The following is a 14,254-nucleotide window of genomic DNA, read 5'->3' as shown; positions in this document are numbered from 1 at the left end:
GACCCTGGACACCATCAGGCAGATGCTTTCAAACAATCCACACACAAACGGATTGAACTGCAGCTTTTACAAAAACCCCAACTCAAACATCTCCACTGTCTGAAAACTAAATGTATACAGCTTTACTACTACTACATGTACTATACTTACATCCTCACTAACTGTCCAATTATAGACCGGATTGTTCAGCTTTATATATTTCTTATCTCACAACTTGGGAGTCATTTTGAATTGAATAATTGAATTTTAGTATAATGGTCACTGAGACATAGATACTGGATGAACGGAATAATCATTTAAATCCATTGGAAAGTGCTAAAAAAACCTCCAAGAAAAGATTTTCCCCCATAAAGCTGTACTTCTGCTATGCATACGTACATATCGTGAATTCTGAAATGGTTGTGAAACTCTAATGTGCGCATGCAATGACATGATTGATTTAACCATTTCCTGTTTCGAATGTTGTTTGGCTCTTTGGGGATGAGATCGCCATCTTTAGCGTTTCATAATTCTCTAAAACCAAGTACACCCCTACTGCTTCCATAGGAATTAAGTAGGTAAGTAGCAGCCAGGAGATGCTAATCAAACACACTTGATTAATTAATCATCAACAAGTGTGAGCACCTCTGTAACACCACTAATCAGAGAAATTGCAAAAAAAACCCCCAAAAACCCAAGAGCTACATCTCAGACTCTACATCTGACATGTAGCTCTATATCTCAATTAACATTTATCATGCTGACTGAGGCCTGTGCTTCTTTCAGATGCTCCCTTATTAGCAACGCATCTCCACAGAAGAGGGATCCGCATATCTGATTTGGCACAAATTTTTATGCTTGATGCCCTTTGTGACACAACTCTAAATCATTTGCATCTTCTCCAAGTCTTAAACCAGGGATCTCTTGCACATTAGGTCAATGTGTTAACCACTACAAAAAGATGAATATGTATGATTAGTTTGGAAGGGCTGCCAGGAGAAAGTCTGTTCTGTATAAAAGGAATGTGGCACCATGACTTAGGTGTGCACAGTTGTACCTGAGCAAACCACACGAACAAAACACAGCTTATCACCATGAACACTTCACTGTCAGCACAGTGGTGCAGGGTTGATGATATGGGCTTGTTTTGCAGCAACAGGACCTGGGACAGAGTGGCTGAAACAGAAACGAATGAAGGTGCAACAATGGCACAGTCGAAGTCTAGAGCTGACTGAAATGCCGTAACAGGACCTTAAGAGAGCTGTCCATAAATGAGGGCCCATGAACCTCAATGAACTGAAAAACAGTAAAAAAGAGTGAGCCTAGATTTCCAAGTTGAGCTATTATAGTTATTGCTGCCAAAGCTGGTTCTACAAGCTAGTGAATCATGGAGTGTACTTAGTTTCACAGGACTGCAGAAAGGTATGATGCCTCTGGTCAAACTGATCTTGTGCAGTTTTGAAGTGCATCCTGTCAATGTACCAGCTGAAGGTTGCGTGGACTGAAATGCTATAATTTAATACATGTTTTATATTTATTAAATATATAATAAATATGTCAGTTTCTTATAGATTGTATTGTGTTATGTGCCCATACTCCAACAACGGTGTGTAACGTCTTCTTATGTGATGTGTGTTTCCACCATCATCATCTGCTCCTATCTATCTTTAAAGTGCACACAGAAGGAGAACTTCACTGATTTCAGTCGATCAAATTGAAACACAGGAGTCAAGCAACAGAGTTTTTGTGGTAAAGAACCTAATAAATATAAAGTAAGACAAATACACACACAAACCTGGAGTATCTTCTCCCTGGTCTCAGAAAGAATCTGCTGCACCTCCTCTTCATGAGCCTCCTTCAGAGTAGCGATGGCTGCCTCGTGTTCATCATTTTTCGTGTTCAGTGCATAGATAACCTGCAACAGAGGGAAGAAGCACATTAGATTATGTACAGGATCATAATGAAGATTTAATACAATATTGATACGTTTTTGTTTGGTTTTTTACACCTGACTAGACCATTAACAGCAGTATTCAGCTAACATGCTAGGACTGCTATGCTGGGCATATTGTGTTAAAATATTAATACGGGAGCTAGCAGCAGAACATCAAAGCATGAGGATAAAGTAAAGAAACATGAGAGCGGAATAATATATCTGTAAGATGAAAAGGAAAGGTGATATTGATGTTTTGAGGATGAAGCTCCCAACACGGTTCAAGGAGAGAAAAAACCTTCTCATACAATATTTTTACAATCAAGTCCAATGAAGTCTTTATGAAGGACAGCTGGTACTTAGTGCACATTTGGTGTTATAGACAAGGTGTTTGAAGCATCCACTATAATGTTCAACCATCACCTTAAATCAATGAAAAGAAAATTTTTCACAATTTTGAGAACTCGAGTTGGATGAGGAGTCCTTACAGGGTTTGTCCTTAAGTGCCTTTTTGCCTTTTAACCAAAGAAAAAAAAATCACCAGGACTGTGATAAAAAAATTTCCAAAGCTGGCAAACACTTCAGTTACTCTCCGAGTTGAGTGACGCAAACCGAACTCTACCATTCAGCTGCAAAATAAAAGATTCACCTTGCTGCTGCAATCAACACATTTGAAAGGGCAAAACTTTTGCTTTGAAGGCGAGCATTCTCCACTTCCTGTTTGCACTGTAAACACACACGTTGCACTTTTTATAGTTTCACTGGTGTTTAATGAGTAGTTGATAAGTGTTTGCAGACATGCCGTTTACAACATGGTTGTAAACTACAACCATGACGATCTGCTAACAAATAAAGCATTTACAAGGAGATTTTGGTGTAGCACTATATATTTCATTGCAACCTCCAGCAACAAGTTGAAACCAGAAACCGGTTGCAGACTGGTCTCCAGACCTGTGAACCCTAAAGACCTAACGTGAGCCACAACAGTTATAGTGTCATATTCAGGCCATTATAAAATACACTTTAAAAAAACAAAACAAAAAGCAAATTCAAGATTATCTGCCATACTACCAATATTTGTTGTGGTTTACTGAAACGATTAATGTTGAGACAATTTGCTGAATTTTTGCTGGTTTGCTGGAGTTTTTTGGGGGAACGCAGACCAGACTGACCAGACATGCTGAAGAACTTAATAAGAACTTAATGCAATTCTAACTTCATATTTTGGCCTCAGTTCGACAGTCCTGCTGTAGCATAAATATTTCTAATGCTACTGACATACAATTAGTAGAGATGAACTGTGGTACTGTATATAGCTGGTATACAGCTGCTAAAACCTCGTAGTCCATTGCTTAATGTTTCTAATAACTCAGGAGTATCAGTGATCTCTTAAGGATAAGCTATGGATTTCACATTACTTATATCTCCTCCATATCTGATGCCTTGCAGTTATGAATTAGAAATTGGTTGACGCTGTGTATTGCTGGGGATAAAAATAACACAAGCAAACTGTTGTGCATGAGATTGACCTTTAAATCTGTCCAAAAATACATGCGGCCATCCAATAATTTGACAGTGCAGTGATCCTCTGCTCAAGGCAGAATGAGAGGGAGAGGACAGAAATGGGTTTTACATTTCCACATGAAAAACCGTGAGACACCCGTCCTCTGCTTCTCTCCCTGCTGTGAGAAACAAAGCTCTGCGTTGCCTCTTTGAAAAACCAAGTCAATAATTCAGCACATTGAACTGTGTTTGGGTGCTAAAGAGCCTTTGTTTACTTGGGCCAAAGTCCATCAATAGAATTAGAAAAGAGTGCAGAGGAAAACATTAGAGAAAGAAAAGGGGGCAAAAGCTTTCACCGAAACTAGACATCCACTTTTTATTCTTTGCCATGCCTTACTGGGAGAAGAAATGTAGTGCATGTAGCTTGACAAGTGCTGATGTCTTTGAGATTTTCATTGTTTATTCCCCACACACTCACCCTGTTTTTGCTGACAGCTGCAGAGCTGTGCAATGAGAGAAATAAGTCACTTTATAATCAAAGACATACTCAGGCGTGGGATGAAGCCTCTCATTTGGTTTTGTAAACCACTGAAGTTGAACAGGACCGTCCAGCTTTCATTTGGCCAAAAATCCAACTTTATCACCTCGTTTTGACTCAAATTATTGTTGTACAAGATTCTACTTTGTGTTGTTCTCTTGTGATTTTCAGTGTAAAGGTATTAATTTAGGAACATTGTATTTTAGATCCTTTAGCTGCAAATAAGCCTAGTTCATGTCTAATAAAAACAAGAAAAAAAGAGTGTATTAAATCTATAAAGCAACGAATAATAATAATAAAAGTTTAACGTTGCATAAGAGCCATTAATGTGAAGTTACATTAGTGTGTGAGTTTTATTTGCATTATAAGAAACTCTAATAAGCTTCTAAATAAGCTTCTTAAACAGTTGTGTTGGTAAATGCTTAATCTAATGTTTATAATACTATTATTACTGTTTATACAGCCTTATTAGCACATAGTATATCTTAATACATGCAATAGATGTTAACTAATATTTATTACATGAATTTTGACATCATGCATTACCATTTACTGTCCTGGCAATATTAAGATGCTAATAAGACATTATGCTAATGATCCTGTGAGACTGCTCTTTGGCTGTGCAATTAACTAAAATTTTGTTTCAATTTCTATTTTGGTTTCAACTAATTATTAAAATGAGATTATCAAAATCATATAGTTACTGTGTCAGATTCTGTTTTAAAATAATCTTCTTGTTTTGCTTTCAGTACATCACTCTTCTGTACTTTTGATCTGACACATTTATTCACTTTAATTATAGTTAAAGTTCATAGAAATCCACTTAAATAAAAATGGAAAAGAAAAGTGCATTAAATCATCCGCAGTACTGAAAAAGTAATTATGATTTTGACCATAATCAAGACGCCACAGACTGGTTTTAGGTTCAATTTCAAGAAGAAGAAGAAGAGCTTTCCCTCCTCTTTAACATCTCTCTCCCCTACAGGTTGTAGCAGCTTTAGCTCATCTCAAACCAAAAAGAGGTAACTTTAATAAAACTGACCCAGGTCTGTGGAAAAACTAATTTTAAGAAGTAGTTTAAGAAGGTGACAAATAAGTACTATCTTTGCTAAAGGTTTTTTTTTTAAAAACCCACCATGATTGCCATGATCTAACAGCCCACGTGTGTTTAGTAGCTGACTTAAAGGAAGTGATGTGTGTGAGGTTTTGGTCTGTCCTTAGTTTTTAATAGGATTTACATTTAATGGGAATCCAGCTACAGCTAGACTTAGACTTTAAAAGAAAATGCCAGTATAGATAATTCATAGTGGTGTCAGAGAACAGGCCAGGGGATCACCAAAGTCAGCAGAACTGGTCCCCTGATGCTCATGAATGTTTGTCCAAAATTTATAGCTGTTGACATATTTAAGTATTTCAAGCTGTTTCATCCATATGACCATGTTCCTCCCCCTTGTTGTCCACTTAACCCTGTCTTTCTTGTAGGCCAATTAGTGCCTACAGTGTACTTGTTCTTCATCTCACCTTCCTCTGCTTCGTGGGCAGGTGTCCCAGTCCGAGGCTCTAACTCTAATTACAGCGGCTGGCTCAAAAGAGCTGCCAGTTTGTCATTTGAGATAGCAGTGATTTAAAGTGAGGAGTCTGCCCCATGTCTCCTTGTTTGTAGCGTTGTTGTTTGGTAATCTGGTTAACACTGAATGTACCTTAGAGGGATTTGTGTTCTGCTTCAAATCTATGTGCTTGCTTTATAGTGCTTTAACTCTGTAGCCTGAGACACTTATCTGAGTCTGGAGACTGTTTGATCTGTTTACAGTTAGGATTTCTAACTTTTTTGTTCATTTTTGTCTCCTGTGCTGTTTTATTTCAATTTACCCATTAATATCTTTTGTTTGTGACTGGACCTTCTCCTTCTGTGGTCAAAAGACTGACTGACATCAGTACACCCATGCAATCCATTCACACACACACACACACACACACACACACACACACAGCCTAGTTTATGTATACAGGGTAGTTTTATCCAAGAAGAATTACAGCCTGTGTTTTCCTTTGGACCTCTCACTGTAAGTCTCCTTCACTGTGTTCACAAATGAGCAACGAAGCACCAAAGATCAGAGACAAACTGCAGAGAGGAAAATAAGGCCAAGAAAAATTTGGTTTGCTCCAAAATAAAACATCTTTTCCTCATCAACACGCCTAAATTATTCAGCTCGGCTCAGCCTCTCATCAGCTTAGGAAGCGAACGAAGCCAACGTAACGGTTAGACGAGCTAAAATCTCCATCAGAGTCATCAGCACACTTCTGCAGATGAAATGCACTAATCATGATGCTGTGGGGTCTGCACACACACACACACCAGCATAAACTGTCAAGTTCCTGATGAGCCAATGAGCCCATGTCCAAACTCATCATGATAATTTGCCTGACAAATGGTCAGAGACAGAGATGTGGAGGCAGAGACTATTGTGTGCGTGTTTGTATGCATTAGCACCCACAACAATGACAAGTGCAGCCTGGGAGATAAAGCCTGCAAATATTGCCATCATTGTCACCCACGGACACTGAACAGTGTGTGCCAGTAATGTGCCAATAAGAGACATTCTTCTAAAGGTTATTGCAGATATGAGCCAATATCTTCTGCCAGTGCTGATCTATGTAAAGAGTTTCTGTAGATCAGCACCTTCTGAGAAAATTTGGGTTAATTTAAGTATTACACAGCATATATTCAGCATTAGATGAAGACCCATCCTGCCTGTTGGGGCTCTGTGAGAGCATCGGTATACACAATTTAGGGGACTTTCTCAGCCCTAACTGATCCTCTCAGACAGTGTTTTCCCCCAGAATGTGCTCTTGCTAAGGCAGTACATAGCTTTAACTAAAGTCCTGCCTTAAGGCGGAATTACAATTCTCTGTCAAGGCGTTATGTGGTTACCCTTCAGGTATAGACAGAGATCAGCTTAAGATTTAACCCAATGAACTGCCAGAGCACTGTCTGTGAAATGCAATATCATTCATTTATTTTATGTATTGTAGGCATGAAATATATTTTGGTATTCATGTGATGGAGAATCACACCAAGGACACTTTGGTAACAGCTTGTCTAGATTCTAGATAGTAAAACACATTTGTGCATATTTAGTGATAATTTTAAGTTCCAATTTTTGTAATCACATTGATCACAAGTTTTCATAGAGTGCTGTGAAAACTAAGTACACCTCGTGTTTGAATAGCTTATAGAAGCACCTTCAGCAGCAATAACTTAGTAGTTTTCTGTATGACTTTATCAGTCTCTCATATTATTCTGGGGGTACAATTGGTACTTCAGTTCATTGAGATTTCCAGGCATTCACTTATACACAGCTCTCTTAAGGTCTTAAAACAGCATTTCTCTTAGGTTGAGGTCTGGACTTGGGATCATTATTCTGTTGAGTGACTCAGTTTTGGCCGAGCTTTAGCTGTCAGAGAGATCGGTCCTCACATTTGACTCTAGAAGACTTCGGCATAGAGAGGAGTTAACAGTCGGCTCAATGTCTGCAAGGTACCATGGTTCTGTAGCTGCCAAACACGCCTAAATCATTGCCCCTCCACCATCATGCTGATAGTTCGTGTTGGGCCATAATGAGTGTTATGTTTGGCAAAATCTAAACAGCTCTACTTGGGTTTCATCTGTCTAAAGGACATTGTTCCAGAAGTCTTATGGTTTGCTCAGATGTAACTTTGCAGACCATCCATGGTCCTTTTAGAAGAAAGAAGAAAAGAAGCTTTCTCCTGGCAACACCCGCAAACAAACTGTACTAGTTCAAACTTGGTCTAATTGTACTCTGACAAACTTCAACATTTAACATGCTAACTGAGGGTGTTAGACTCAAAGATACAGCTCTTAAATTATTTAAAATGTCCAGTCCTGTATGTTAACACACTCATGAATGCTTCAGACCGGCATACTACCAAATGATCTTTTTAGTGCTATAGAAACACAAACATTTTAGAAATTTGTCAAAAAACTTGTAAAGCTAAAACGTATTTATTGTTATTGAGCCGAGACACTGGACTTCTTCTGTTCAGGAATGCTAGTAAATACCTGTAATTTGGCATCTTAAACAACTAATAATGTTTGGTCCATCCATTCTCCTCCATTTAACCAATTCAGGGTCGCGGGATAGCTGGAGCCTATCCCAGTTGCCATAGGGTGAGAGGCACTCTCATTCACAGTTATGGGCAATTTAGAATCACTAATTAAGCTAACCCCATTAGCTGCATGTCTTTGGGCCCAGAGAGAACCCACGCAAAACACACAGGGAGAACATGCAATCTCCACACAGAAAGACCCCAGCCAGATGGTGGATTTAAACCCAGGACCTTCTTGCTGTGAGATGAATTCATCCATCTAAGGTGTGAGCGTGAGAGAAAGAGGGAGTGAACGTGTGAGCACGGTAGCAGAGATCTTTTCTCATCTCCGCCGGTCGATCAGTTCATGTCCTTGGAGGAGTTTGCTTAAATGACAGTGATACCAGGCCAATCGATAAGGCGACAGCAAAATGCTGCAAATTTTGTCTGTCAGCTGGGAGAAAGTCACAGCTGAGAAACTCGCTAAGTCTTCGACCAGACGCGCTACGGCTGAGTCTCTGCCTGCTGCTCGGTGAAATATGACTCAGCTGCCAAAAGCTGGGAAAAGCTGGGAAAATATGACTTTCTAAAACGAAAGTTTCCTCTCCTCACTTTTACTTAGTTTTTAACCCCCTTTACTTCTATTTCCTTTTATGTTATTCACTCGACACAAACCAGCTGCAGTGTATAGGCTTCATAGCAATACTGAAGATATGTAAACTTGTTTTTTCCTGTCTCCGTTTCATTTTTTCTACTTGAAGTGTTTACTTGTCTGCAGGAATAATGTCAGATTTACTTTGCGTGGTGCTCCAGACATTTTATCATCAACGTAAGCTTCGGAAAATAGCGTGGATAAACAAACTAAATCATGTCAAAGTATATTAAATTAATGTTAAAATATACAAACACAACAACAAACACAGAAAGTTATTTTAGCTACACATAGTACAGTAAATGTTTCTGTCAATACCATAAGGACAGCTTAAGCTGCTTTCAGTAGAAATGATTACATGTGATATGTTGTTTGGTATTTTTATGAACATTGAAGTATGCAGACAGACAAATGACTAAGCACCTGTTCAAGTACTCTAACCCACCTTTGTGCAGAACAGTTGTTAACCCCGGTGGTGATGACTGGGTCACAGGTGGAATTTAATATTCCACTCATTTAATGAAATGATATCAATCTCTGTAGTGCTGATTGTGAGGCACACGCATACACACACAGTGGATGATAACATCATTCACATATGACATAGAACAATCTAGCCAACTGCAGTACATGATTAGGGGACAGGCACCATTTTTTCAAGATATTTCTTCATGTATTTAAAATGGCAGAAAACAACAGTAGATTAAAAAGTACACGGGCAACGTATCATTCTACATTTTGAACTAAAATAGCAGAAATTATGATAATAATTCACTGATACTCAAGCTTTGTACAGCTTTTTACAGACTTGTATTGTAATACACTGCATGTAGCGTAGGCAGATCTTCAAATACTCGTCTGAGATTTTTAGTAGACGCATATATGATATCAATTTGAAAATCCTAGGTGACATCTTGAGTTGATGCGTTCACAAAATTTTCTGATCTCAGCCGAGATCACTGAGATTCTAACTCACCAGATATTTTTCGTAGATGTACCTATTGCATAATTTACAAAAGCCTCGTCACCTCGTTCTCGAATTATCGTATTTATAAAGTTGGGTGTCCACGCTGCTAACAATACTCCATTAGCCTTTCACGGCTGAGGGGTAAAAAGGATGCACACAGCTTTTGGGTCTGAAAAATTGAACCAACTTGTGAGTGCCTAGAACCAGCATTGTCTTTAATGGCCATCGAGGGGTGCTTTGGGTGCTGTAGAAGTCTATAGAAAATAAGCCGTCTGACACTTTCCTGTTGAGGGTCGAGTGCTCAAGACTCATTTTTAGTCATACTGAACAAAAAAAACAAAAACATTAAATCTTGGTCGTGCTGTGTATCTGGGGTATGCTCACTACGCTCACCAGTGAATTGTGATTGACAAGTCATCAGGAAATGAGCGTGTGGTTTCACAGTCAGAACGGCCCTGCTCTCACCACAGTGGGCAACACTGGCATCACTATAGCTACATCTGATGTAATATCTATCATCTTTTTTTTCTCAGATCTATCATCTGACCTCAAGATTCTTGGGCTGGACAACACTCATTACACTTTTTTATTTCAAATGCACACCTATAAAAACTCGTGACTGCACCTTGCAGAGATGCATGCATGAATGTCATGTTGAAAAAAATCTGCCCACAAACCAGTAAACCCCTTGCACCTGATATTGTCTTTGGGGAAGTCATAGTAGCTACAGTGGGTGTGTCCAGGATGCACATATTGCCATGACACACACACACGTATATGTACATACACACACCAATTTAATGACTGCAACGCCATTTTTTAAAGAGTTTAGATTTTCCAAAGTGAGACTGAGATTCGGTGAGTGCAAAGTTTAAAAGTGTCCCCACAATTAAAACTCAGACAATAAGAACTCTGAAAAAAAAAATCAAAATTTCATTGGACCAACAGCAGCTGGAGGGGATATGACAGGGGAGGTGAGTCATTACTTTTTAATTAGCTCGTAAAGGACAAGATTCTGGGGTGATCAAAGCAAACTATGCTGTTTCATCTTCACTTCCCCACCACACTCAAACCTCAAATTTTGTCACTCTAAATTGCTTGTGAGTGCTATTTTTAGACATTATTTATTTATTTATTGGCTCTGCTGCCAAGATTGGATTGTGTACAACTTGCAGAGATGCAAAAAATATGTTTGCAAGATCCTGGGCACTGGCTTTTGTTGCTTGGTTCCCAGTGCCAGTAGGAAGAAAGGGTTCTGTAGCGTATGCATGTAGAGTAGCGCTTCACATAGTTTGATCCTGGAGTTCAGAACAACTGCACCTGTGCTGAATACTTCTGTAATGCAGCTTCTAAGTAGTAAGACTGCAATGCAAAGCTACTTAATGACATAACATCAAAAGATGTAAATTTTTACGGGTATAAAGAGATGATATTTAACTGTTCTGCTTTTGTCTCATACACTTTTACAGAAACTGGATGCACCTGAAACTACAAAGTTAAATATGCATTGTCTTCATTGAGGTAATCCACTTGTTAAGCCTGACTTCATTAGTTACCTCTGGGTCCAAATGCTACTAGAGCTCTCAGAAGCAAACAAACACTGAGGAAGTCCAAAGTGTGGCGAACAAGTGTTTAATGTATGGCTTTAACCTCCTGAAGCTTTGCAATATTTGGAGTCCTGGACACAAGACTAAGCCTAAAGACATGCTACACATGATGGAGAAGCTTAGAATGACAACAAAATACTTCTGGGGGGTTCGTGTCTATTTAAAAGGTAATAGCACTGCAGCAAGTTTAAATGACTTTGAGTGAAACTTCCACAGAAAATAAAAAGTGAAAAGTCCATCAGGCTTTGCCAAATGAAACAGGGATTGTTAAGGCCAAGATTCAGCTGAAGTCTTTGAACTGGCAGGATGAAAGCTGCCAAAATAAACTCCCATAATAAAGCGGATTGTTAGTATTTGCAACAAAAGTATTAAATATCACCTACAGACCAAACAAACAAGACTTGGGACTGTTTGTGCCCAAAGCGGGAAGTGAAAATGACAGCTTCTAAAATTTTGTACCGTTGTCATTGGATTCCCAACAACTCAGTGAGGGAAAAGAACATAAAAGGGTAAAAAGATGCTGCTTCTTCTTGGAGTTTGAGCAACTTCAAAGGATCTAATGGCCACTAACAAAAACTGCCAGCTATCCACACACACACACACACACACACACACACCTAATCTCTCTTATCGGGTCTTTCCATCAGCTGACGAGACTTTGATGATAATGATGATGTCTAATGACCACCATTACACTACCTTAATGCAAGCCGGTAGTCATTTCCCACCTTGTAGCGTCAGAGCTTTGTCTTAGGAGTTCAGTGGGTGTGTAAGCACATGAAGGAAAGCTTGAAATGTGCTTGGAAATGTACAAAAACAGAAAGAAATACAGTATATATTCCTTTTCATTAAATGCCAATTTTCTATATAGAAGCAAAATTTCTCTTCCTAATGTTTAATAATATATTTTATATGTTTTATTTCTCATTTAAGAAACTTTTAATCATTTTTATTTTTATTCTGGTAATACTGATTAAGACAATCAACAGCTTATAGGTATATATCACTGTTGACTGTTTATATTATATGATACATAAAATAGAAATATGGTCATGCAATATGTGTTAAAATTTAAAAACAGAACAATAGTGTAAATATAAAAACATCAAGGAGATTTAGAGGTGAAACCAAGTAAACTGTATTAACATGGCTACCACTTAATTCAACTTTCAAGCCTTTGTGCCAAGTGAAGCTAACGATCAACCTCAAAGTGTAAAAATATGAATGCACATTTTAATTAGTAATGCTAACTGCTTCATGCTTTAATTTCTGATTTTGAATTAAAATTCAGAAATAACACCGTGCAGATATGAGCGACTGCATGTCGGTACCCATGTATTGATTTCTGCACACTTGGGAATAAGATCGTTAATGGTTTGGAAAAAGGTCAGTGGGTGGGATCCGGCTCCAACAACTATTGATGTGTCATTTCACTGGCAGAAGCCTTTTAGTCAGTGGGCTGCTGCAGAAGGTAGTCAGTTTAGTGGAAAAATGGGTTTTGCAAGCAATTAACTTCATTATTACTGCTGCATAACAAACTATAATTATGATGTTGATGGGAACCCTGCTTTATTTTCTCCCTTTGTCCCCTGTCCAATCTCCCTCTGCCTGAGTCTTAATTCTTATGTCATCTTTTTGGGGGGAAGCTACAGGAATGGAGAGATATGCGCTTAACTGAAGACATTTTTATTACTATTTAATCATATTTTTTTCTGCCTGCTTATTTATTGTTTCATTAGAAAATAAATTTATTCTTCAAGTCAGGATCACAAGTTATGTTTTTTTTCTAGGCTTTCAGATGCCCCTGGTCCTCAAAGGCAAATGGACATTCCCTGAATAACTGACTGAACTGTCTGAATTATTAAGTTATAATGTTCCACTTGTAGATCATCTTATGACACCTGACTCACTTACATTAGCTGATGAGGACCATCATATGCAACTGAAAACTTTAACTGGAGTCCATAATTTGCTGTATAATAAGAAAGATGTCAAAAATCAAAAGTTAAACACAAAAACACGAGTATAAAAAAAGTGATGCCATGCATGTGACACATGGTTATACACAGGAGATTATACATTTCTACAACCAAGCCAAAAAGTCATGCACAAAAGAGTTCAGTTAGATAATGAGGCGAAACATGAGGCAGAACACAAGGAAGAATATGAGAAAGAGCACAAGGTAAAAGACAAGATGGGCTAAATGAAGCAAAACTAGGGGAACAGGAGGATCACAAGATGTAAAAACAAAAAGGGCAACATGAACATGAGGAAGAAACACAAGGAATCCCAGATGCAAATGAAGCAAGAACATAAAGCTAAAAAAAAAATACAAGAAAGCGTAAGCAAAAAATATGAGGCCATGACTGCGAACTTGAAAACAATCTGTGGGAGGTGAAAGACAGACTGTATATTTATAGAGTGACTGACTAAAAAACAGGTGATACAAAGCAAACAATCACAAAGGAAGGAAAGACACGAGGTTAAAGTGACAGTGTAAAAAGACAGAGTTAGAAAATAAAACAGGAAATGATGATGTAAGGCAGCTCTTCTAATCACTGACCCGGCACCGTCTTGCTTGTGGTCAGTGAGTTGTGAAAGGCACTTAACAAAGGTCTGAGTAGAGTATAATGTACAATCTCGTGGCGTTCCAATGTGATATCCGCTATAACGGCTTTAAATACTACTTGGCTAAGCAATATGTGATGAGACATGAGTGCCAAATCCTCTCAAGCTGCAGTGAGGAACATTCCTAGATAATTATCATTATCTTCCTGCACTCATTATAATTTAATCATAGTCAAAATGGAAATTTAATTTCTAATTTGGAATATAAGCCTGTGGCCGTATCATGCATTGGTGACATTACTCCTATTTTTTTACGTATCTTGTAGAATTTTATGTCATCCATGCCATGTCACAGTTAACATGGTGCCTACAACCACTTTTTTTTTCCAGTGAACGAATT

General features: G+C 38.3%; 1 protein-coding gene across 3 annotated transcripts in view; it reads right to left on the bottom strand.

Annotated features, from left to right (window-relative positions):
• The window catches only part of fam184ab (family with sequence similarity 184 member Ab), a 193,518-nt gene that overhangs the window by 122,924 nt on the left and 56,340 nt on the right, over nt 1-14,254 (bottom strand). For 2 of the 3 annotated variants that reach the window (XM_019346150.2, XM_019346153.2), the window contains exon 2: nt 1,769-1,894. In XM_019346150.2, coding sequence (XP_019201695.1) covers nt 1,769-1,894 — 126 coding nt within the window. The remainder of the gene's footprint in view (nt 1-1,768; nt 1,895-14,254) is intronic. The other variant, XM_019346152.2, reaches the window with a different exon arrangement.

This window comes from Oreochromis niloticus, linkage group LG15 (genome assembly GCF_001858045.2).
Source record: "Oreochromis niloticus isolate F11D_XX linkage group LG15, O_niloticus_UMD_NMBU, whole genome shotgun sequence".
Lineage (NCBI taxonomy): Eukaryota > Metazoa > Chordata > Actinopteri > Cichliformes > Cichlidae > Oreochromis > Oreochromis niloticus.
This window is presented reverse-complemented; position numbering and strand designations above follow the sequence as displayed.